The sequence below is a fragment of the Euleptes europaea genome, chromosome 1, assembly GCF_029931775.1.
Source record: "Euleptes europaea isolate rEulEur1 chromosome 1, rEulEur1.hap1, whole genome shotgun sequence".
NCBI lineage: Eukaryota > Metazoa > Chordata > Lepidosauria > Squamata > Sphaerodactylidae > Euleptes > Euleptes europaea.
Genome location: NC_079312.1, coordinates 23626940 through 23652961, shown reverse-complemented (window position 1 = coordinate 23652961; position 26022 = coordinate 23626940). Strand labels below are relative to the sequence as shown.

Below are 26022 nucleotides of genomic sequence, written 5' to 3'. Positions count from 1 at the left end.
ACGGAGCCCGATGGCTCATCGTGTCCATGAACGATTATTGCTTCACTACGGAGTAGTGGGGTGGAGGGAGGGGGGGATTTTGCAGGAGTCTTTGCAACAACCCCACACGATCCCCTCCCCTCCCCCCCCCCTTCCTGGGTCTCTTCCACTCTCAAAAGCAGGAAAGGATGTTGCAAAGGAAATCTTCTCTCATTGCTCACCAATTCTCTGGAAAAGTCCCCCGCCGCTTTCCTCCTCCTCCTCCTCCTCTCCTTCGCCCCAGGGCGCTCCCAACTCCCCCCTCGGGCGGCCCAATGGAGCCAGAAGGGACTCAGGTCCCAGGTCAGCTGGTCTTGATTGCTGTTGAGGCCGCTCTAAGAATGGAGACTCCGTCCCTTTAACCCTTCGACTGATTCTCCCCGGAAGGCAAAACGGGCCTCCTCCCCCTCCCCTCCGCCCTTTCAATGCTGCATCCGAGGGCAAAGGCTTTCCAATGGGGGGGCGGGGCCAGAGCAATTGCTATGACATCATAGGGAGGCACCAGTGACAGTACAGGGAGGGGCTTCCTTTCCCACTGTCTCTGGCAGCAGGGCCGTGGGGGGTTGAGGGAGGGGCTGCCAGAAATTTGGGGGGCTTCAACAAATGCTCTTCAGACAGCTGAAATGCAACTTTAACTTTTAATGAACAAAGCAAACTGTTTCATTTACATTTTTACAATTACAGTACAGTCAACTATTCTAATCAGCTACAAGCATCCTCTCCTGCCCTATTTCACCAATCTTTCCCAATTTACCTTTACCTCCGCACCCCAATAGTTGGCATGTGTTGGTATAATTAGTGGTAAACCTTGACAGATTGCATCACCTAGGTACAACCTACTCCTTAAGATGTAGCAATTCAAAATACCTGTGCTTAAATGACACATAAGGACATGAGAAAGGCCCTGCTGGATCAGACCAAGGCCCATCAAGTCCAGCAGTCTGTTCACACAGTGGCCAACCAGGTGCCTCTAGGAAGCCCACAAACAAGACGACTGCAGAAGCATTGTCTTGCTTGTGTCCCACAGCACCTAATACGACAGGCATGCTCCTCTGGTACTGGAGAGAATAGGTATGCATCATGACTAGTAGCCATGGATAGCCCTCTCCTTCATGAACATGTCCACTCCCCTCTGAAAGCCTTCCAAGTTGGCAGCCATCACCCCATCCTGGGGCAGGGAATTCCACAATTGAACTATGCGTTGTGTGAAGAAATACTCCCATTTATCTCTTTTGAATCTCTCACCCTCCAGCTTCAGCAGATGACCCTGCATTCTAGTATTATAGAAGAGAAAAGCTTCTCCCTGTTGACTCTCTCCATACCATTGATAATTTTATAGACCTCTATCTTGTCTCGCCTTAACTTCCTTCTTTCCAAGAGAAACAGCCCTAAGCGTTTTAACCACTCCTCATAGGGCAGTTGCTCTAGCCCCCTGATCATTTTGGTTGCTCTTTTCTGCACCTTCTCAAGCTCTGCAATATCCTTTTTTAGGTGCGATGACCAGAACTGTACACAGCATTCCAAGTGTGGTCTCACCATAGATTTGTACAAGGGCAAGTATGATATCAGAAGTTTTATTCTCTATGTATAATTATGGCCAGCATGGAATTTGCCTTTTTTACAGCAGCCGCACACTGGGTTGACATCTTCATCCAGCGATCCGCCCCAAGATCTCTTTCTTGGTCTGTCTTGGATTGCTTGCGCAACGCCATCCCCACCGAGCAGGAGGAGGGGACATGCCCCCAGTGCCGCAGCCCCTTTCAGCTTCGGGAATTGAAGCGCAACCAAGCCCTGGACAACTTGGTTGAGAACATCCACTGCTGGAAAGAGGATGAGGAGCCCCTGCCGGGGAGCCCCGCCAACTGTGGCGCTTCTGTGAGGCCCATGACGAGCTGCTGAAGCTCTTCTGCTCCCAGGATCAGGCGCCCATCTGCGTCATCAGCCCGGACCTGCCCCAGCATCGCAGACACGACTTCTTGCCTGCCTTGAACGCCATGCGGGCGGCTCAGGTTGGAGACGGGCAGGGGATGGGCAGCGATGGGTGCGGGAGAGGTTGGCCCCTCGCTGGGCTACAACTAGGCCATGAGTCTCTTGGAAATTAAAGCCAAAAGCCGCTGTAATGCATTTATTTTAGGCCCGTATAAACAGTATGCAGAGTTCCCAAGGCCTCAGAATTCTTCATCAGCCTCCATATTAAAAAAAACAAAACTGGGAGAGGACGGGGGAGGGGATACTGCAGCCGATGATCTTCAAGCCTCTTCTTGGTACCCTGTATAAAATAGGCAGATGATGAGAGGGGGGCATCTTGGCCATCTTCTGGTCACTAGGGGTGTTGGGGTGGAGGTAGTTGTGAATTTCCTGCATTGTGCAGGGGGTTGGACTTGGTGACCCTGGTGGTCCCTTCCGACTCTATGATTCTGATTCTAAAATGCCACTGGTACCTGCATTTTCTGTGAAGAGAAATGCAGCATTCTGCGCTGCACAATGAAATTAAGAAAATAAGGGCCATCTAGTGGCCCTCCTTGTCCAGCGTCCTGTTTCGTTCAGTGTCCAATCAGTTGACCTGCAGGGCCAACAAACAGAGCATAGGGGCCAGGTCATTGGCCCATGGAGGCAGCTGAGCCAAATATGGGTGGTTGGGAGACTCCTGGACATTGGGGGATGGAGCCTGGGGAGGATAGGGTCCTCAGCACTGCTTTGCTGCAAAGCTTTGTTTTTTTAGGAATTTTTAAATTATTTTTCATAAATCATATATAAACTTTTCAACAAATACAGAAATAGCGGCATATTCCATATCAGCATATTGTTGTTGAAAATACATCATTAAAAAGTGAATAAGTGAAAAGTTCCCCTTTATCCTCCTCCATCCTTTTATTTACCTATTTGCCCTTTTGCACTAAAAATTCTAATCCTGATATTATTTTATATCATATCTAAATATAATTTCCTTATTGCATATTAACTGAACTATATACCTAACAATATATCCATTTTTATTATTAGTGATTATAATGTACCATTTACAGACCTTGGTTATTAAATGTTATATATAATAGTAACAAAGAATAAAATAAACTATTCGGTATAAAAATAGAATTTGAGTGTTGCAATTTTTTACCAATATCTTATTGATCAATGGATTAGATCAATGAGTAACCTTGAAATTTCCCCATGTGAATTTCAGTCTCACAATAAACCCTCCATGTCTCCCAGTCGCCCATAAACTGAGCATTGTCTTTTTGATTTACCAAGGCAGTAAATGTTGCCATTTCTAACATCTTTTGTATCCAGTCACTTTTGTCTGGAATCTCAGTTGATTTCCATTTAGCTGCATAAATCAATCTTGCTGCTGTAGTTTCATATATCAAGAAAGATCTCTGAGATAAGATAGAGTCCGGTATCATACTTAGTAGCATCATTTCAGGTGTTTTGGGTATATTATTTTGTATAATCAGCCTTATTTCATTGTAGATCATATCCCAAATTTGTTTTGCTTTATCACACGTCCACCACATATGATGAAATGAACCTACTTCATTGTTACACTTCCAACACTTTGGAGACATCGATTTGTAGGTAATTGCCAGTTTTTTTGCCAGTAAGTACCATCTGTACATCATTTTGTAGACATTTTCCCTAACGATTGAGATAATATGAGTTTCATATCTCGTGACCAAAGTCTTTCCCATTTGTTTAGTGGTATATTATGACTCAAAATCTGTGCCCAGCTAATCATAGTGGGTTTTATTTATTCTTGCTCGCAATAAAATTCTAAAAGTAACTTATACATTTTAGAAATCAGATGATCATTAGAGTCCAATAAAAGTTTTTGAAAAGTTGATTTGTTTTCAGAGAATCCTGATCTCATGTCTTGTGTGAAAACAGAATTTATCTGGTGGTATTGAAACCAGGTCAAATGATCCTTAACATCGTCATAGTCTTTCAAAGTACATTTTTTATGATCCCATTTTAAGAGATCATGATATCTAATGAAATGAGCTAGTCTCAATGGTCGCAGTATCAACATTTCTTGCGGCGAAACCCACAATGGTGTCTTTGGTTCTAAGAATTTTTCATATTTTTGCCAGATTTTAAATAAAGAAGATTTGACTGTGTGTTGTTGGAATGATGAATGTATCTTGATTTTATCATACCATAGATAGCCATGCCAGCCACTCCTGTTGTCAAAACCTTCTAAGTCCAATAAACGTGTATTGGACAGCTTCATCCAGTCTTTTAGCCATACTAACGCACACGCTTCGGCTGCAAAGTTGTGGGAAAGACCTCGGCAAACCCAGCACGGCTGTCATGTGAGTAGGAAAGTATGGATTTTGCCAGTCCAGCCCACAAAGCAGCCATTTTCCCTCCCCCTGTCCCCGGCAACAGCAGTTCCCTCCCTCCGGTGCCCCAAGTCTTTCTATCAGCAAATGAACACCTGCTATTGACTCTTGACTTGGCGCAAATATCACCTGTCTCTACCATTAAGAGTCTAGGTGTGATACTGGATGGAGGCACAGTTCACACCCATAGCCAAGGTGGCGTTCTTCCCTCTGTGCCAGGCTAAAGCAACTGGTGCCCAATCTGTCCCACCAGGACCTAGCCACAGTGATCCATGCCATGGTCACCTCTAGGCTAGACTACTGTAACTTGCTCTCTGCAGATCTGCCCTTGGCCCTGCTCTGGAAACTTCAATTGCTACTGAACCCAGCGGGGATCCCTTGGAGAGCACATATCCAAACAGTGCTCCGCCAGCTGCACTACAGGATTAGGTTCAAGGTTCTGGTATTGACCTTTAAGGCCCTAAACGATCTGGGACAATCGTACCTGAGGGACCGCCTCTCCAGATACACCCCTCAGAGAGCATTATCCTTATCCAATAACAACTTGTTGGTGGTCTCCAGCCCAAGAAGTGTCTGGCTGTCCTCGACTAGGGATAGATCTCTGTCAAATGAGACCTGGGCCCTATAGGACTTAGCTCAGCGTAGTGTAGTGGTTAAGAGCAGTGGACACTAATCTGGTGAACCGGGTTTGTTTCGCCACACCTCCACATGAAGCATGCTTTGTGACTTTGGGCTAGCAGTCAACAGTTCTCTCCGAACTCTCTCAGCCCCACCTACCTCACAAGGTATCTGTTGTGGGGAGAGGAAGGGAAGGAAACTGCAAACCAGTTTGAATCTCCTCAAAGACAGAGAAAATCGGGGTATAAAATCCAACTCTTCTTCTTCAGTTCTGCAGGGCCTGCAAGACGGAGATGTTCCGCCAGGCCTGTTGCTGAGGACATCAACGGTTTCCATCGAAATGGGCTCCTGTTCCTTATGCGTTGCACTCTTGTTCCATCTTGCCCACCCGTCTTCTTCTCCTGGTTGAAGACTTTATTAATGAGCTGATTGGCGCCTTAGACATTGGAATGCATAAACTGGGGTTTTAGGAGAGTTTGATAATTTATTGTTGAGATGTATTTTTTAAAGCAATTGTTTTAAAACAGGGTTGTTTAGCTTGGAAAGAAGGCGGCTAAGGGGAGACATGATAGTGGTCTATAAAATTATGCACGGTTTGGAAAGAGTGGACAGGGAGCAGCTTTTCTCCCTTTGTCATAATACTAGAAAACGGGGTCATCTGCTAAAGCTGGAAGGCGAGAGATTCAAAACAGATAAAAGGAAATATTTTTTCACACAACGCAGTTAAATTGTGGAACTCCCTGCCCCAGGATGTGGTGATGGCTGCCAGCTTGGAAGGCTTTAAGAGAGGAGTGGACATGTTCATGGAGGAGAGGGGTGTTCATGGCTACTAGTAAAAATGGCTACTAGTCATGATGCATGCCTATTCTCTCCAGGATCAGAGGAGCATGCCGAATATATTAGGTGCTGTGAAACACTGGCAGGATGGTGCTGCTGCAGTGGTCTTGTGTTGTGCGCTTCCTGGAGGAACCTGGTCGGCCACTGTGTTATTCAGGGCGTGGCCATATCTGATTGGGGGGCTTAAAACCCTTCTCCCCACATGCTCTGAATCAGCCCCCGTGCCCCTGTGAATCCTCAATGCATGTCTATTTGTCAGGACACTGAAACACTGTATTGAGTGGTTAGGCCCCAAAGAGCGCAACAACATTTCACATCCTTATTCTCACCAAAAAGAACTGTTTAACCATTTCTATATGGATTTCAGTAACTTGAAGCAGATATTTTAGCCACGTTGTCATATACAATTAAATTACTGCGGTGTTGAGCAAAAAAGCAATTTTTCTGATTTTCTTAATGAAGGGAGGTGGGAGAATCTATAATGTTCCCATCCTGTTGCCCAACAATGCAAAGACGACAACAGAAATGGCATCGCTGTAGAATCTGCTCTCTCGCTGACTGGCAATGGAGGAAGGCCCATCCTCTGGTGGCAGAGGATGGTCGCCAGTCTTAGATCCTTCTGAACTAGAGATCTGCCAGGACCCACGAAGGGCCAGACCAAATGATTTCGCGGCCCTTAAACGGCCCCCGGGTCTGAGGTAACTCACCCCTGGTCTAGATTATGACTCCTGGCAAAGTTGGGCTGGAGGCTGAAGATCTTGCAAAACTGGCAGCATTCATTTGGTTCCATCTTGTTCATATGATTCCTTCCACATTCCAAGCGATGATGTGGCTCCTCCTCTGTTGTGGATTCATTCAGGAACAATCTGCTCGTGAATCCAAGGAGGGCTCTTTCCACAATCCAAGCGATCATATAGTTTCTCAAGTGTGTATTAGTTGATGGCCAGTAAGGTGTGAACTCCGAGCAAAGCCCTTTCCACACTGCAAGCATTTATAAGGTTTCTCAACAGTGTGGATACGCTGGTGGGTAGTAAGGTTTGAACAGACAGCAAAGCTCTTTCCACACTGCGAGCATTTATAAGGTTTCTCCCCAGTGTGGATACGTTGATGGACAGAAAGATATGAACTCCGAGCAAAGCTCTTTCCACACTGCAAGCATTTATAAGGTTTCTCCCCAGTGTGGATACGTTGATGGACAATAAGCTCTGAACTCGAAGCAAAGCCCTTTCCACACTGCAAGCATTTATAAGGTTTCTCCCCAGTGTGGATACGTTGATGGACAATAAGCTCTGAACTTGAAGAAAAGCCCTTTCCACACTGCAAGCATTTATAAGGTTTCGCCCCAGTGTGGAAACGCTGGTGGACAGTAAGACTTGAACTCGAAGCAAAGACCTTTCCACACTGCAAGCATTTATAAGGTTTCTCCCCAGTGTGGATACGCTGATGGACAGTAAGACTTGAACTCGAAGCAAAGCTCTTTCCACACTGCAAGCATTTATAAGGTTTCTCCCCAGTGTGGATACGCTGATGGACAGTAAGATATGAACTGTGAGCAAAGCTCTTTCCACACTGCAAGCATTTATAAGGTTTCTCCCCAGTGTGGGTACGCTGATGACTAGTAAGGCTTGAATGCTGAGCAAATCTCTTTCCACACTGCAAGCATTTATAAGGTTTCTCCCCAGTGTGGATACGGTGATGGAAAGTAAGGTTTGAATGCCGAGCAAATCTCTTTCCACACTGCAAGCATTTATAAGGTTTCTCCCCAGTGTGGATACGGTGATGGAAAGTAAGGTTTGAACGCCGAGCAAAGCCCTTTCCACACTGCAAGCATTTATAAGGTTTCTCCCCAGTGTGGATACGTTGATGGACAATAAACTCTGAACTCGAAGCAAATCCCTTTCCACACTGCAAGCATTTATAAGGTTTCTGCCCAGTGTGGATACGCTGATGGACAGTAAAACTTGAATTCGAAGCAAAGCCTTTTCCACACTGCAAGCATTTATAAGGTTTCTCCCCAGTATGGATACCTTGATGGACAATGAGTTCTGAACGCCGAGCAAAGCCCTTTCCACACTGCAAGCATTGATAAGGTTTCTCCCCAGTGTGGATACGTTGATGGACAGTAAGATATGAACTCTGAGCAAAGCTCTTTCCACACTGCAAGCATTTATAAGGTTTCTCCCCAGTGTGGATACGCTGGTGGATAGTGAACTGTGAATTTTGAGCAAAGTCCTTTCCACACTGCAAGCATTTATAAGGTTTCTCCCCAGTGTGGACACGGTGATGAACAGTAAGCTGTGAATTTTGAGCAAAGCTCTTTCCACACTGCAAGCATTTATAAGGTTTATCCCCAGTGTGGACACGGTGATGAATAGTAAGCTGTGATTTCGAAGCAAACCCCTTTCCACACTGCAAGCATTTATAAGGTTTATCCCCAGTGTGGATACGTTGATGGACAATAAGCTCTGAACTTGAAGCAAAGCCCTTTCCACACTGCAAGCATTTATAAGGTTTCTCCCCAGTGTGGATACGCTGATGGACAGTAAGACTTGAACTCGAAGCAAAGACCTTTCCACACTGCAAGCATTTATAAGGTTTCTCCCCAGTGTGGAAACGCTGATGGACAGGAAGATATGAACTCTGAGCAAAGCTCTTTCCACACTGCAAGCATTTATAAGGTTTATCCCCAGAGTGGATACGCTGATGGATTGTAAGTATGGAATTACAAGAAAAACTCTTTCCACACTGCAAGCATTTATAAAGTTTCTCCCCAGTGTGGATACGCTGATGGATAGTAAGTTTTGAACGCTGAGCAAAGCTCTTTCCAAACTGCAAGCATTTATAAGTTTTCTCCCCATTGTGGATACGCTGATGGGCAGTAAGATTTGAACGCCGAGCAAAGCTCTTTCCACACTGCAAGCATGTATAAGGTTCCTCCCGAATGTGGATACGCTGGTGGCCAGGGAGGTCTCTCTTCCAAGCAAAGCTTCTTCCACCCTTCAAGCACTCATCAGGCTTCTCCCCTGTGTGGATTCTCCCCTGTGGATTAAACACCTGGGATTCAGCCGCCTGAGAAGCAGCGCATTCCTTCCCCCTTTTCCATTTTGTTCCAGCGTTTCTTTTCTGCTGCTTTTCAGCAAACAGGAGGTGTTGTGTTTCACCCTTGGGCTTTTTCGGGGGAACATCAGCCACTGCAATAAACAAAGAGAAATGCCTGGTAAGACCTTCAAGCAAAAGCGGAATCAAGTAAAGAAGGCCATTAACTGCTCTCCATCGCGACAGAACCGGAATCACTTAAAGGAGAGTCAAATCCCGCCCTGTATGAACCAGCGGTTGATGCTTCCTTGAAGGGCAGTTCCAGCAGACACAAGGTAGCCCAGTGGAACCTCCATGTTTAGAGGCAGTCGCTCTATGAAGAGGGATGCTTTGGAGCTGCTCCTCTATTTGTGAACCTTCCAGGGACTCTAGTTTACCTCTGTGTGAAACAGGAGGCTGGACTAGGAGGACCTCTAGCAAATCTCTTTCTATACTCGAACGCAGAACTGGCTGCGTTCACTGGACAGCCAGTTTGGAGCAGAGCTTTTCACCTGGACTATGGATACTTCTATAAAAACTCAGCCCCAAACGTCTAAAGCTCACCGTACTCCCCACCCCCCAAAAGGTTCAGCCTCCCAAGCCCTGTGTTCTGTAGATCTGCCTGGCGAGCTGAGGTAGGTGGTGGGTGGAGACTGGGCATTTCCAGTGGTGCCCCTCGTCTGGGGAATGTCCCCCCCCCCTTGAACTATCTTACCCTGGTCTTGTCCTTTAAGGGAGAAGAACAGAGTCACCCTTCACTATCTGCCAGAAAGGTGTATCTGAAATTACCCTTCCTGACTCAGCTGCCAGCTGCTCATATCATATCTGCTCAAGGGCAGAAAAGTCCTGCTATAAAACCTTGAGAAGGTCTATTCAAAGACCTCAAGGCTATAAGTGCAGTAAGCTTCTTGCTTTCTGTCATCTTTCTGATGGCTATGTTGCCTACTGACCAGATGGTTACATGTTACAATGTGAGCAATAATTGTGTTTTATGATTTATATGGTTATATATTGTATTGAGAATTCTAAATAATCTTATTTAATGCGTATTGTACTGACGATGAGAATGGTATGAAAACTGAGTATATGGCATGATCATGGAGCTCAGAAATGATTGTTTATACTTTAAGCAAAATAGACTGAAAGGAAAGGAAGCCCATATTTGGTCATGGGGAGAAGCTAATAACCTGAACAGCTGCAACTAAGACATTATTGCACTGCTCAGTCTATTTGAAAGTGGGGAGAAAGATATCCCTCCTGATGGTAAAATTAACACTCTTAATGAGCCTGAAACAGTATAAATACAGCTACAGAAAATCAGAACCTTCCAGAGAATTAGAACCTTCCAAAGGCTCTCAAGAAAAGGCTGATTGGTATGTATGCCTTAAATACATTACTCTAGACTTTACGAATTAGATACTTTGAACTGAATCAGAATAATTTGACTGTTATATTTTAGAAGTTGGATTTTGACACTGAATAGTATGTAAGACTTGCTTGCTTTTACTTCATACATTGTAAATACATACATTGTACTTTGACAAGAGTTTTTATAGAAGTGTTAAAGACTTGATAATCTGCATTTACATATATTTTACTAGAAGTATAACAATAAAAAGACTTGCTTTTTAAAAGTAGGTAAAGTTGTTGAGTCCTGCTTACTCGATGACTGGCTGAATAAGATAACTTCACTTCTCAGTGATACATTCTAAGAGCCTGTCATCTGAACAGCACGATCCGCTTCAGCCCAGTGGAACCTCCATGTTTAGAGGCAGTCGCTCTATGAAGAGGGATGCTTTGGAGCTGCTCCTCTATTTGTGAACCTTCCAGGGACTCTAGTTTACCTCTCAAGCCCTGTGTTCTGTGGACCTGCCTGGCGAGCTGAGGTAGGTTGGGGACTGGAGACTGGGCATTTCCAGTGGTGCCCCTCGTCTGGGGAATGTCCCCCCCCTTGAAACTTGCCTGGAGCTGACCTACAGAGGGGAAAACATGTCTTTCCACCTAGGCTTTAACTTGGGAGTTTATCTTTTTAGCTGTTTCTTTAAACTTGAGGGTCTTCTTTAAACTTGAGGAGTGTTTCTCAGGAGATTTCTGAGGCAACTTTGTGGCTTTTTTTGCACTCTTCTTGTATCCCTGGATTTTTAAACTGATCATTTAGGCAGTATTCAGGATTTTATGCTATTGTTTTGCGTTTTGAGCTAATTTGAGCTGGTCTGTGAAGAGGCAACATATAAATAAATTAATGAGTATTAAAACTGAGCACTCAATAAACATTTCCCGCCAATCTTAGGTACAAACCGGCCAGCATTTTTTTCCTGTTTTAACTTCTCTTTTGCACTTGAGGAAGCTTTCCTGGCCATGCTCAGGCTGTCGCCTCGTGAGGAATCCCTCCGTTCTCCAGCTGGTGAAATCAAGCCCAAGAGAAGCCCTATCCCCTTCCACCACACAAGTCAGCAGATACCTGCTGATCCCTCGGGTTCTTCTGCGTCTTGGACAAGTGGATCTCCTGCCTCGTCCACTGGGGATATGGAATCAGGTTGGAGAAGCAGAAGTCCTTCTTTGGGGGAAAGAAAGAGACCAGTGACTTCCAGACATTCCAACTCTAAGAAAGATTCAGTCCTTTAAACCAGACTCGAGTGCAGACAGAGCCCCCCTTTCCCTCCATCTTAGAACGGGAAAACCGCAGCTGCCCAACCGAATTCCAGAGAAGCCTCAGAGGGAGGAATTCAGCCAGTGAAGCTCATCAGGACACAGAGCCAAACTTCACCTGCTGAAATCTGGGTTTTCTTTAATTTGTTACCTCAGGGCTGCACCACCTCATTTGACTGACTCTGAGAGCCATGCCTAGGCCTATTCAGTATGTTGTCATGACAACAATGCTATAGTAAGACTATTGTAGCAAGGAACAGCAGTGACCCAGAAGCTACTTTGGTTGCTTAATTCTGACTGGTCCAGAGGTTGAAATATAGCAAGATTTTCTGCTCTCCTATTATTTAATTAATATTGGAGACATATAAATATGAGTGCAGAAAGGTAGGAAAGTCCGATCTCTCCAAGTCTTTGTGTAGACCTGGAGGTTCTCTGAAGAGACCTGGTTTCGTATGTCTATCTACTTACTTAAATGCTCTTCTATATATTGTGAATCAGATTCTTTTAACTAAATCAGACTTCTTTAACCGTTTTACGTTTTGGATTTTAAGACTACTTAGTATATAGAACTTGCTTGTATTCTTGTATACACTTTTAAGACTTTACAATACATGCATATACACATATTATATTGAAGTTATACAATAAAAAGACTTACTTCTGTAAGTAATTTAAATTGTGTCCTGCTTATCAGGTGATTATCTGAATAAGGTAACATACCACTTCTGAGAAAGGGGTCAATTCTAACAGCAGAATCACTGAAAGGCACTGACCTACTTCAGGGCTAGCCTTGGCCATTCAGGTCAGAGCTGAGGTCCTTCTTAGAAGGAATGGTTTCTGCCTTCAGCATCTCTCAATCAAGGGAAATGAGTGCCTTACCCAGGGAGGCCACATTCTGATAATTGTCCGCCATGACTTCCTTGTGAAGCCTTCTTTGGTCCGGATCCAGCAGGCCCCACTCCTCCTCAGAGAAATGAACAGATACCTCCTGAAAGGACACCAGACCCTGAAAAGAGAAAGAAGAAACTCCTCTGCCATCACAGATAATCTAACAGCTCTTCCCCTTCGTAGGGCCATTCCAAAAGGACAATAATTAGATGTTTGATTTCAGGGTTCAAACTGTCATCAGACGTTTTCATTTTCTATTCAGTGAGCAGCACAGATAGCAGCCGAGGGAAAGAGGAAGAGGGAGATTTTCCCCAGCCTAGGGAGGGTGCGGGGAGACACCCAAGGGCCCGATCCACAGTTCCACACTTACCCGATCTGGCTGCAGAGAAGCCACTTTTTCTCCATCATGATTCTCCATCATAGGTTTGATGGCCTCACCTGGAAGGATAAGAAGGTCAACAGAAGGCATTCTATGCTTTCCAAGTACTTTGTGTCAAATTTTCTTGGCGGGGGAACTCGATTCTCTTTCTCTCTTGGCTCGTGATCTCAATTGTTCCTGCATCCTCATTTCGCACACCCTTTTTGTCTCCAACCTTTTGCCAGACCTTGTCTTCGTCCTGCTATCATATACTACTGTCTGTTTTCCTGATGGGTCAGAATTCACAGAATTTAGAATGAAGAACTCTGCAACACAAGAAACAGGAAGTGGTAAAGAAGGGCAGAAAAGCAGCTACCAAATCCCAGAATCTCTTTGCGTGTGGCAAGACTATTAGCTCATACGGGAAAAGGCACTTCACCTTTGGTGAAGGACCAGCCATTAGCCACTTGACGATACTGAGACTACACGGCGGCAGGTGCCACCAGTGTGCTTTCTTTATTCTATTTGCATGCCTTCTTTGACGTTTCACCCCCAGTCTACAATCCTAGCCTAAATGCTTTCATTAGCCTCACGAGGAATCTAGGCTGTTCAATTCAAAGATTCTTATCCAATCTAATAATGTTATCTTATCTTGTAATCCACTCCTTACTGATTGTGTTTCTTTTTATCATACTTATATTCTGCCTTGAGTCCAAGTTAGAAAGTCAGAGCAGAAAAGAAAATAGTGTTAGTATTATTAACAATTCATTTATTACTGTTTACTATTAGATTTTTATCCCGCTCTTTCCCCACCAAAACAAGGCTCATGGTGGCTTACAACATGTAAACAAAAACATCAGTATGTAAACGTACACACTAATTCCAATATAAAATTAAATAATATTAATAAAAACACAATACAAAAGCCAATCTGGCTGATGATGGCCCCTTATATCATATTCCACCCTGTAAAAATTTATTAAACTACCTTTTTTTTTTTTTTTTACAACAAATCGGGGGTCAAAATAAACCACACAAAATGGACAATAAAGCCTGGATAAGAATGATGTGATATGGTGACTGATGTGGAGGCCAGCGAAATAAAGACAGGGTGGGTTCAGGAAGCGGTCCCAACGAATGGCCAGCCTTGGTATAGACGCGTCACTCTCCTCAACCATAAGCCTGGCGGAACATCTGTGTCCTGCAAGCCCCGTGAAACTGAGCCACGTCTCTCAGGGCTCGGATCTCCCTAGACAGAGAATTCCACCAGGTGAGGGCCACCATCAAAAAGGCTCTGGCCCTGGCTTAGGACATTAAAAAGATCTTTGGGCCAGGGTACGCTAGGAGATCATCTCCTGACGAGCATAACACCCTCTAAGGCCGTGTTGGCGAACCTATGGCACGCGTGCTGTGGGCTCCCTGTGGGCACGCGCGGACCCGTCCGTCTCCCTAGGGCTGTGCCGTGGTGAGGGCGCTGAGGGCGGTGCTACTTCTCCCCAAGCCCATGCTCCCCAAGCCTGCACTTGAAGCGGGTCGTGCTGTTCAGATGACAGGCTCTTAGAATGTTTCACTTACTGAGAAGTGAAGGTATCTTATTCAGCCAGTCATTGATTAAGCAGGACTCAACAACTTTACTTACTTTTAAAAAGCAAGTCTTTTTATTGATATACTTCTAGTAAAATATGTATAAATGCAGATTATCAAGTCTTTAACACTTCTATAAAAACTCTTATAAAAATACAATGTATGTATGTACAATGTATGCAGTAAAAGCAAGCAAGTCTTACATACTATTCAGTTTCAAAATCCAACTTCTAAAATATAACAGTCAAATTATTCTGATTCAGTTCAAAGTATCTAATTCACAAAGTCTAGAATAAAGTATTTAAACCATACATACCATTCAGCCTTTTCTGAGAGCCTTTTGGAAGGTTCTAAATCTCTGGGCTAACTGTAGCTGTATTTATACTGTTTCAAACTCATTAAGAGTGAAGATAAATCTTTTATCCCCACTTTCTTATTCATCAGGAGGGATACCTTTTATTCCCTCTATCAGATATGATGAGCAGTGCAGTAATGTTTTAGTAGCAGCTGCTCATGTCTCCATGACCATATATGGGCTTCCTTTCCTTTCAGTCCACTTTGCTTAAAGTATAAACACTTATTTCTGAGTTTCATGATCGCATTATATACTTATTTTTTATACCATCCTCTTCGTTAGGACAATACGCATTAAATGAGACTACTTAGAAATCTGTAGGACAATGTTTAACTGTATAACTCATAAAACACAATTATTGTTTACATTTGTCACTTTGTGAACATCTGTTAGTAATACACAGCCTTGAGCAGATTACAGAAGGCAAAAAAGCATATTACTTGATAGGACTGCAGGAACATTTAATGCCTTTAGGTTATAAAAAGCACAGTTTAAGCTATTAATGCACTCTTAGTACATTAAGATATCTTGAGACCTTGAGAAGGGCAAAAGTGTTCTGCTTCTGAGATTCTGACATCTGGCAGCTGAGTCATAAAGGTGATTTTAGTTGCATCTTATTGATAGATGGAAGGTGCTCTGCTCTTCCCCTTCAAGGACAAGACCAGAGTGACATAATTAGTTAGCTCTTGATAGAGCTGACCTTGAGAGAATTCTGTCAGCCTGTTCTAAGGACATTTGCATTACACAGGCTTTCATTATACATTACACAAACCTCTGCAGTGGCTCAGTTTGCATGATGTGTTTAAGCTCTATATGGAATTAATTCTGCACATGTTCACAGAATACCATAATTATGTCAGAGACCGTGACACGTTGGCACCCTCCCTCTCCTTGCACCCGGGGCAAGCCCCTCCCTCTCTCTCAGCTGAGCTGCAGCTCACTGTTGGTTGGGGCCCCCGCCCGTCTTCAGTTTGTCTGGGGCCCCGCCCATCTAAAAAAGCATTTAGAAAATTCTACAACATTTGCAGACAATCCTACAAGCCATCAGGAAATCTACAAGGAATTTTCTAGTATTGTAGCAGCTGCAAAGGTGAATTTTAGTAACAGATTTTTACAGTTCCCTAAGATAGAGACAACCCTATGTTTTCTTACTTTTCCAGATAAAGCCAAATTTGAAGAACTTGATCTTTCCTGTCTACTCTGTTTAGATTTAGAAAATCTGGAAATGGAGCTAATAGAATTTCAAGAAAGCTCTATCTGGAAAAATAAATTCTATGACCTGAGTGAAACACTTGAGAAGATAGAAGGGATGCCAAAGGACAGCACAGTTAGTTCTGAAAATGAAATCCTTAAAGTGTGGAATTCTCTGCCAAATAATTTTAAGTCAATGAAAGCATTTGGGATTGCTTTCCTTACTTTGTTTGGATCATCTTATGCTTGTGAGCAGCTGTTTTCAGCTTTGAATTATATCCAATCTGACACCAGAAACCAGCTGAGAGATGACCTGAGTGCTGCATGTGTTGCTCTCAAACTTACAAAGTATGAGCCAAGGGTAGACAAATTATCAGCATGCACACAACAGCAAAAATCACATTAATTGTTCAAAAAATTTGACGATGTCCTCAAAGATGTCACAAAAATGGTGAATTGCATCATGGCTTGTGCTCTGAATTGTCGACAGTTTCAAGCACTTCTTGAGGAGGTTCAGGCACAGTATAATTGTTTACTTATGTACAATAATGTCCGGTGGCTGAGCAAAGGACGAGTCCTAGAGAGATGCATGCCAAATGCAAACTTTTACCTTTCAATAAAAAGTTGTATCATTGAAAGCTCTGTTATTGTGTTTTTCTTTTAAGACAAAAGATGTGAATGTATGAGTTGTTTTTTCTAAGCTAAAACCTCAGTATTCAGGTTAAATTGCCGTATTGGCACTTGGCGATAAATAAGTGGGTTTTGGGTTCCAGTTTGGGCACTCGGTCTCTAAAAGGTTCGCCATCACTGCTCTAAGGGGTATATCGTGAGAGGTGGTTCCTCAAGTATGGGGGTGTGTGGTCCCAGGCTTTAAAAGTAAGCACCGGCACCTTGAATTTGATCCGGTATACAATCTGGAGCCAATGCAGCGGATGGAGCACCAGTCGTATGCGTGCTTTCCACGGGGTCCCTGTAAGGACCCATCAAGCTGCATTTTATTTTTATTGACAGTAATAACAGAATATTATCATATGCACTAGGAATGAGGAGACCAGGGATGTCATACTGACAAACGTGGGTATTTACTGCCACCTTCCACCACCATCCTTCTTCGGTTTATCAACTCTAGATGCACCTCTTCGCTCTGTTCATAACTGCGTAGCAAAAAACACTTCACTTAAAAGTATTGGAAGGTACTAAGGGATAAGAGCTCGTGAAAACGTTTGAGTTTCTATCTCTTTCTATTGGCCCAATGAACCATTTCCCCAATTTTTGACATTAACCATCAATCGTTTCAGTTTGGAGGCATCTTTGTCCTCAAATCCCTTACTGTATTTGTCCAATTATCCTGAAGTGATTTTAAATCGATTCTAGGTTTCTCCTTCCTCAAGCAAAATTTCTAAACTGAAAGGATGGAGTGGAGTATCTTTCCCGCGCAAGAGCAGGGGGGATCAGAGCAGCCCCACTACTCCCAAGCAGGTCATCCAGTGGGCATGAATCTCTTTTGATCATACCTGGAAAGATTGCTCCATGGTAATGCTCCTGCGCCATCCTCTCCTGCACCTAAAACAGAAGTGGGAATCCATGAAAGGCGAGGCTGGTAAGAAAAGGAAGAGAAAAACAAAAAAGGGGTGGGTTTCCAAAAAGTTGGGGCAACCTGTGTCTATTTTGAGGGGATCTTGGATATTACAATATGCTCCCCCACACTACCTAGATCAGGGGTGTCAAACATGCAACCCCTGGGTCAGATCCGCCCCCTGGAGGGCTTTTCTCCGGCCTGCGGAGCCAAGGCAGCTAGTCCCCCTTTCCCCCCAACCCCGACCTTTTCTGGGCTTCTTGGGGCCGGATCCGGCCCCACGTGACAGCCAGAAACCTCCCTCCTCCCTTCCCTGCCATGCGGGGGGGGGGGGGGGCTGGATCCGGCCCCACGGGCCAGCCTGAGGCCCTTTCCTCCCTTCCTGGCACGCACGAGCTGGATCAGGCCCTGTGTTTCCAGCCTGAAACCTCCCCCCTCAAGCACAGCCAAAATCCTTCCCCCTCCCTCTTTGTCTTTCTGTCCTTCTTTCATTCTTGTTTTCTTTCTCTTCTTTCTCTCTCCCTCTTTCTTTGTCTCTTTATCACTCTCTTATTTCTCCCTCTTTTTCTGTCTCTCTTCTTTTTCTCTCCCTTTCTTTCTTTCTCTCTCACTTGTTCTGTCTCTCTCTCCCACCGTCCCTCCCTTTCCTTCCTTCCTTCCCTCCCTTTCCTTCTTTCCATCCATCTTTCCCTCCCTCCCTCTTCCTTCTCTCCCACCCTTCTTTCTATCTGCCTTTCTTTATTCCTCTCCCCCCCTCTTCCTCCCTCCCTCCTTCTCCTCTATCTGTTTAACTCTTTCTGTCTCACTCTCTCCCTCTTTATTTCTCTTCACTCTCTTTTTCTCCCTGTCATTCTGGACTGGGAGACAGCTGCAGGCTCACCACACAAGACAGCCAGTCCTCCCCTAGTGCAGATGTGGGCTGCTGAGCCCACTGCAGGTTCGCCAGCCCCCTGGTTTAATTTTTTTAACAGAATTAATGGCAGGGACAAGAAATTCAAACTTCATAGAAGACAATTTCAAAGTCAATTAATTATATTGTTTTTACTTATTTTTTATTTAAAATACAAACATACATTACAAAATAACAATAAGACTGTTAAATAAAATACTGTAAGAATGTTATTGTTATAAACCTGTTTGTGTTTTAAGTAAAAAACAATACCATTAATTGACTTTGCCTGTGTCTTTTGTACAGTTTATATCTCTAGTATCTGATATTACACATGGTATTTATTTATTTATGCACATATGGGCCAACCCGACTGTGTAAGGTTTGTAACTTTAATAACTTTGTTTATGCCTTTTGAATTATATTCTCTTGTAAGCTTAAAAAATCTGTCTGGTTTACTATCATAAACGTTTGTGTTCTATGTAAGAGGTTTCTGATGCATGCTCTATGTTTCACTATTGCCTTCTCTGGCAAGTGCTTTAGTAAGTGGCAGGCCGAGAAGTAATCCAAATACAAGGAACCAAGAAAGGAGGGAAAATTCCCTCATCACCGACCAAGTGACATTGATGTTATATCTGGCACGCCTAGCAAATGAGTTCGACACCCCTGACCTAGATGATAACTTCTCACCTGCCGGTCCCGATTCTTGTCCTCTGCCTGGCTCAGGAGGAAGCCTTCTGCCAGGGCCACCGCCTGAGAACTGGTCTCTGGCCCACATTCCCTGACCCAGCTCTCCATCTCTGGGGGCAGGACGACCAGGAACTGCTCCAGGATCACCAGGTCCAGCATCTCCTTCTTGCTATGCCTTTCCGGCTCCAGCCACTGACTGCAAAGACGGTGGAGCCGGTTGCAGGCCTCTCGAGGGCCCTCGGCCTCCTGGTAGTGAAACTGCCTGATCTGCTGACGCTGCACATCTGGAGGGAGGACGTCGTTGTCTCCCAGGCTCTTCTGCATGGTTTCTTTGTACTGTTCCCTTCTTCTCCCAGCCTCAGAGGCATCAGGCCCTTTTCTTGATTCAGGAAAAGCTGAGTCCGGTTCTCTCCTCATCCTCCCTCCCGCTCCAAAGAGCCTCCACCTGAACTAGCACGTCACCTTCCTCCACTAACAGATTCTTCTGTAAAGACAAGAGTCGGATCTGTGACCTCTGGAGAACTCAAGACTGATTTTTGTGTTGAGCTCAGTGTGAGCTGTGGCTCAGTGGTAGAGCATCTACTTGGCATGCAGAAGGTCTCAGGTTCAATCCCTGGCATCTCCAGTTAAAGGGATTAGGCAGGTAGGTGATGTGAAAGACCCCTGCCTGAGACCCTGGAGAGCTACTGCCAGTCAGAGTAGACAGTACTGACTTTGATGGAACAAGGGTCTGATTCAGTATAAGGCAGCTTCACACACACACATAGACGTGAAATCTGCATCTGAAGAAGTGAGCTTGGATTCACGAAAGCTCATACTAGAATCAAGGGTGTTAGTCTTCTGAACTCTTGTTTAATTTTGCTACCATAGACAAACACTGAAATGAGTGCAAAATTAGCAGAAGGGAGCAAGTAGTGCAGTGGTTAGAATGCCAGATTAGGTCTGGAAGTCACAGGTTCGAATCCCCACTCTGCCACAAAAGCTACCTGGGTGTCCTTGAGCCAGTCACACACTCCCAGGCTGACATACCTTACAGGGTTTCTTGTGAGGAGAAAGGGGAATAGGGGAGAATGTGGAAGGCAACTGTGGGTCCCCAGTGGGGAGAAAAGTGGGGCATAAATGATATTAAAATATTAAATGAAGAGGAAGCTCAAGAGAGCAGCAGTCCACAGAGCCTGATTTAGTAATGACTCCTCAGGTTCCCATTTCTTCTGACCTTCCACCTTCCAGAGATCAAGCAGAAAGGCCTTCTGAAAAGGTCATCCGCTGCTTAATACAGGTGTTGGTAAAGTATAAAGAAGAAGAGTTGGTGTTTATATGCCAGCTTTCTCTACCACTTAAGGCAGAGTCAAACTGGCTTACAATCACCTTCCCTTCCCTACAACAGACACCCTGTGGGGTTGGTGGGGCTGAGAGACCTCTAACAGAGCTGTAACTTGCCCAAGGTCACCTAGCTGGCTTCGTGTGTAGGAGTGGGGAAACAAACCTGGTTCACCAGATTAGTGTCCGACTCAAAAGGAAAGTGGTTCTCGTAGGTTATCCGGGCTGTGTAACCATGGTCTTGGTATTTTCTTTCCTGACGTTTCGCCAGCAGCTGTGGCCGGCATCTTCAGAGGAGTAACACTGAAGGACACTGTCCTTCAGTGTTACTCCTCTGAAGATGCCGGCCACAGGTGCTGGCGAAACGTCAGGAAAGAAAAAACCAAGACCACGGTTACACAGTCGGATAACCTACGAGAACCAATGAACTCTGACCGTGAAAGCCTTCGACAATATTTCAAAAGGAAAGATTCCTGCAGCATTCTCCAACCAAAGAACCCTGCATGGGAGCAGGATGCCAATTTACAGAGCGGTTGGAAACAGGGAATAAGAAGCAGGGTGGAGCCGCTCAAGAGTCCCAGAGGCGTTGGATGGCCCCAATCCAAACATCATGGAAAGATCATGGAAACCAGCGGATCTGTGGGGGATCCAGAGAAGATGAAGGAAGACCTTATCCTCAACTTTGAAAAGTCCCAACCCCCTGAGAGGTTTTCTACCTTTTGACTAGTTGTGCAGATAAGAAATCTGAAAAGCACTGCACGCCAAATAAAAACAAGAATTTTAAAGGGCTCCTTTTTATTTAGGAGTTAATCTTTATAGGCTGCTTCTGGTCTGGAAACTACTATTCATTTTCAGCTGCTCCAAGATCTATGTTCTTATGCTGTGGCAGGGTCATGCTGGACTTTCAAGGATGAACCAAAAGAAAATAGGGCTCAGTGCTGTATAATAAGTTGAACAAAAAAACAGCACAAAAACAATGAATTGTAAATTTATGTATATAATACAGTGACTAAGTGGAAGAGGTGAGAATATAAATGCAAAATTACAAATATACAAAATACAACATACAAACAAGAACAGACTGACAAATTGCAACAAGCAAAGTTTTCCCCAGTCAAGAAATTCTAAAAAAACAGCAGTGATATCAGATACAATGTTTCATACATAAAGGTGAGTATCACTTCTAACTAGAAGGTCTTGAAAATTGTTGGGATAACAATGTCCTTTTCTTTCTTTCAGAATGGAGTTATTAGCTTGACTTGGAAAGAAACATCTGACACGTTTCGCTATGAGCTTCATCAGTTATATAATCATATGCAAGAGATAAACCATAATAGGTTCAAATTTGCAACGAACCATAGTGGCTTCATCCTGTTATTGAGATCCTTGAATGAAGCCACTATGGTTCGTTGAGAATTTGAACCTATATTGTCAGATGATCTAGCTACGGAACAGCTTTGATGTTTATTTCCAAATCAAACTAATAACTCCATTCTGAAAGAAAGAAAAGGACATTGTTATCCCAACAATTTTCAAGACCTTCTAGTTAGAAGTGATACTTACATTTATGTATGAAACATTGTATCTGATATCACTGCTGTTTGTTTAGAATTTCTTGACTGGGAAAAACTTTGCTTGTTGCAATTTGTCAGTCTGTGCTTGTTTGTATTTTGTATTTTTCCTATTTTGCATTTATATTCTCACCTCTTCCACTTAGTCACTGTATTATATATATAAATTTACAATTCATTGTTTTTGTGCCGTTTTTTGGTTTGCCGGACTTTCAATGATGGACATAAAAATTTTAGTTTTATTATGATATTTTATGTTTTATGCCACCTCAGGCAGGTTCCCTGGAGAGTCAGCATAAAAATCTTCTAAATAAATCTTTGTCCTACAAGCATGCAAAGCAAGGCAGAGGTCTTTCAGGGATTGTGGCTGATTTCAGAAACCCAAGAATGTCTTTCGAGACCTTGATGACTTTTCCAGAAGGGATCGGATCCTCCCAGGCGCCCCAGACTGCAAGAGGAGAGGCAGATTGCTGGAAACACACCATCAATCGCCCAAGGCCCCCGAAGTGAGCCCACCCACAGAAGGGACCCAGAAAAGAAGATTGGCTGGCAGGAGGAAAAAGCCATAGCAGGATGGAAAGGGGGAACCTCCCCCCCCCCAAAAAAAACCCACGTTTGCTCTGCCAGAAAAGCAAGAGGAAAACCTGCAGGCCCTTTTGGGGACCCCCCCTGCCTGCCCCACAACAAGGCCAGGCTGATGGGGAGGATCGGAACAAAACGCCGTCCAAAGAGCAGCCGTTTCGCTAGTCTGCGGGCAGCAGCCGAAGGCGCAGAAACCCACAGCACAATGGCGCATGTGCAGAGTACTGAGGAGGAGCTGGGCTCTGCCTCCAAGGGGGGAGAGGAGCTCCCAGGGAGCAAGAGGGGAAACCCTGTGGGGGAAACGGAGCCAGCTGGGTCATCACGGTAAGGAGCGAGTTTTGCTTCACTACGGAGTCGTGGGGTGGAGGGAGGGGGGGATTTGCAGGCGTCTTTGCAGCACCCCCAAATGCTCCCCTCCCCCCACCGGGGTCTCTTCCACTCTCACAACCAGGAAAGGATGTTGCAAAGGAAATCTTCTCTCGTTGCTCACCAATTCTCTGGAAAAGTCCCCCGCCGCTTTCCTCCTCCCCCTCCTCCTCCCGAGGCCCAACGGAGCCAGAGGGAAATCAGGTCCCAGGTCAGCTGGTCTTCTTTGCTGTTGAGGCCGCTCTAGGAACGGAGACTCCGTCCCTTTAACCCTTCGACTGATTCTCCCCGGAAGGCAAAACGGGCCCCCTCCCCCTCCCCCTCCCCTCCGCCCTTTCAATGCTGCATCTGAGGGCAAAGGCTTTCCAATGGGGGGGCGGGGCCAGAGCAATTGCTATGACGTCATAGGGAGGGACCAGTGACAGTGCAGGGAGGGGCTTCCTTTCCCACTGTCTCTGGCAGCAGGGCCGTGGGGGGTTTAGGGAGGGGCTGCCCAGAAATTTGGGGGGCTTCAACTAAATGCTCTTCAGACAGCTGAAATGCAACTTTAACTTTTAATGAACAAAGCAAACTGTTCCTTTATTTACATTTTTAAAATTACAGTACAATCAACTATTCTCCTAATCGGCTATAAGCATCCTCTCCTGCCCTATTTCACCTGTCCTTCCCAATTTTCCTTCACCTCCCCACCCCAATAGTTGGCATGTATTGGTATAATTAGTGGTAAACCTAGACAGATTGCATCACCTAGGTACAACCTACTCCTTAAGCTGTAGCAATTCAAAATACCCTGTGCTTAAATGACACGTAAGGACATGAGAAAGGCCCTGCTGGATCAGACCAAGGCCCATCAAGTCCAGCAGTCTGTTCACACGGTGGCCAACCAGGTGCCTCCAGGAAGCCCACAAACAAGACGACTGCAGCAACATTGTCCTGCCTGTGCTCCACAGCACCTGACACAACAGGCATGCTCCTCTGGTACTGGAGAGAATAGTTCTGCATCAAGACTAGTAGCCATGAATAGCCCTCTCCTTCATGAACATGTCCACTCCCCTCTGAAAGCCTTCCAAGTTGGCAGCCATCACCACATCCTGGGGCAGGGAGTTCCACAATTTAACTATGCGTTGTGTGAAGAAATACTTCCTTTTATCTGTTGTGAATCTCTCACCCTTCAGCTTCAGCAGATGACCCTGCATTCTAGTATTATAAAAGAGAGAGAAAAGCTTCTCCCTTGAGGCAGCGGGACTGTGAGAGAGTTAAAAATTATAAATTATTATTAAAAAGCTCCAAAATTAGAGGGCCTCTGGAAAGATATATTTAGAATGAAGAAACAGACAGTAAAAGAAGCCAAAAAGAGATTACAGTCCAAGCCAAACAGTTGTTTGTTGGGCTCAAGGTTGACCAGAGTTAGAATGAACAAGGGGGCGCCAGGGTGTCTGGGATGTCAAAAGGAGGAAAAGATTAATTGTAACTAGATAGAAATACCAGGTGCGCTAACAATAGCCTTAAACAAGTATTATCTAAACAAATGAAATTATTCTTATATTTCTGTGAACCAATGGTTTTCCTTATTTTTGTAAACCAATGAAAGTTATTCTGATTTCCATGGATCATCTCCTAGACCTCTGAGCCCAATGAAAAGCTATGATGTAATATGCTTAGTTAAAATATTATAATGAGCTTGTAGAAGGTGATAAAAGTGTAAACCCACTTTTGCAAGGTGCTTCAAATTTCCTTTTTAATGCTACTAGCAGAGTTTGGAGACTAAACAGCTGTTTAACAATAAAAAAAGCGTTTGTTCCAGAAACTGGTTTTGGGTCTTTGTGTTTGAAATCCAACTCCTGAAATCTTCCTATAACACCCTGTTGACTCTCTCCATACCACTGATAATTTTATAGACCTCTATCACGTCTCACCTTAACTTCCTTCTTTCCAAGATCAACAGCCCTAAGCGTTTTAACCACTCCTCATAGGGCAGTCGCTCTAGCCCCCTGATCATTTTGGTTGCTCTTTTCTGCACCTTCTCAAGCTCTGCAATATCCTTTTTGAGGTGCGATGACCAGAACGGTACACAGCATTCCAAGTGTGGTCTCACCACAGATTTGTACAAGGGCAAGTATGATAGCAGCAGTTTTATTCTCTATGTACAATTATGGCCAGCATGGAATTTGCCTTTTTTACAGCAGCCGCACACTGGGTTGACATCTTCATTGAGCGATCCACTACCACCCCAAGATCTCTTTCTTGGTCTGTCTTGGCTTGCTTGCGCAACGCCATCGCCACCGGGCAGGAGGAGGGGACATGCCCCCAGTGCCGCAGCCCCTTTCAGCTTCGGGAGTTGAAGCGCAACCGAGCCCTGGACAACTTGGTTGAGAGCATCCGCTGCTGGAAAGGGGATGAGGAGCCCCTGCCGGGGAGTCTCGCCAACTGTGGCGCTTCTGTGATGCCCCCGACGAACTGCTGAAGCTCTTCTGCTCCCAGGATCAGGCGCCCATCTGCGTCATCAGCCCGGACCTGCCCCAGCATCGCGGACACGACTTCTTGCCTGCCCTGAACGCCATGCAGGCGGCTCAGGTTGGAGACGGGCAGGGGATGGGCGGCGATGGGTGCGGGAGAGGTTGGCTCCTCACTGGGCTACAACTAGGCCATGAGTCTCTTGGAATTTAAAGCCAAAAGATGCTGTAATGCATTTATTTTAGGCCCGTATAAGCAGTATGCAAAGTTCCCAGGGCCTCAGAATTCTTCATCAGCCTCCATAAAAAAAACAAAAAAAAATCTGGTAGAGGACGGGGGGGATACTGCAGCCGTTGATGTTCAAGCCTCTTCTTGGCACCCTGTATAAATCAGGCAGATGATGAGAGGGAGGGCATCTTGGCCATCTTCTGGTCACTAGGGGTGTGGGGGTGGAGGTAGTTGAGAATTTCCTGCATTGTGCAGGGAGTTGGACTTGATGACCCTGGTGGTCCCTTCCAACTCTATGATTCTAAAACGCCACTGGTACCTGCATTTTCTGTGAAGAGAAATGCAGCATTCTGCGCTGCACAATGAAATTAAGAAAATAAGTGCCATCTAGTGGCCCTTCTTGTCCAGCATCCTGTTTCATTCATTGTCCAAT

General features: G+C 44.8%; 1 protein-coding gene across 1 annotated transcript; it reads right to left on the bottom strand.

Moving 5' to 3' along the window:
• Positions 1-1778: 1778 nt before the first annotated feature.
• Positions 1779-19392, bottom strand: LOC130473692 (zinc finger protein 420-like). The gene is made up of 8 exons (XM_056845264.1): positions 19216-19392; positions 17428-17476; positions 12796-12863; positions 12417-12543; positions 11350-11442; positions 7187-8836; positions 6861-7102; positions 1779-2087 (listed from the first exon to the last, which is right to left on the bottom strand). Exons 1-8 carry the CDS (start codon positions 19390-19392, stop codon positions 1779-1781), a joined length of 2715 nt encoding a protein of 904 aa, XP_056701242.1.
• Between the last annotated feature and the right edge of the window lie 6630 nt (positions 19393-26022).

Bases quoted from the DNA above. Each gene is read 5' to 3' on its own strand.
- LOC130473692 (XM_056845264.1), bottom strand. From the start codon at position 19,392: ATGCAGAAGAGCCTGGGAGACAACGACGTCCTCCCTCCAGATGTGCAG. The intron at 17,477-19,215 runs GTGATCCTGGAG...CTTCTGTTTTAG, and splicing joins AGAAGGAGATGCTGGACCTG to GTGCAGGAGAGGATGGCGCA. The intron at 8,837-11,349 runs GTATCTGCTGAC...GAATCCACACAG, and splicing joins AGAACCCGAGGGATCAGCAG to GGGAGAAGCCTGATGAGTGC.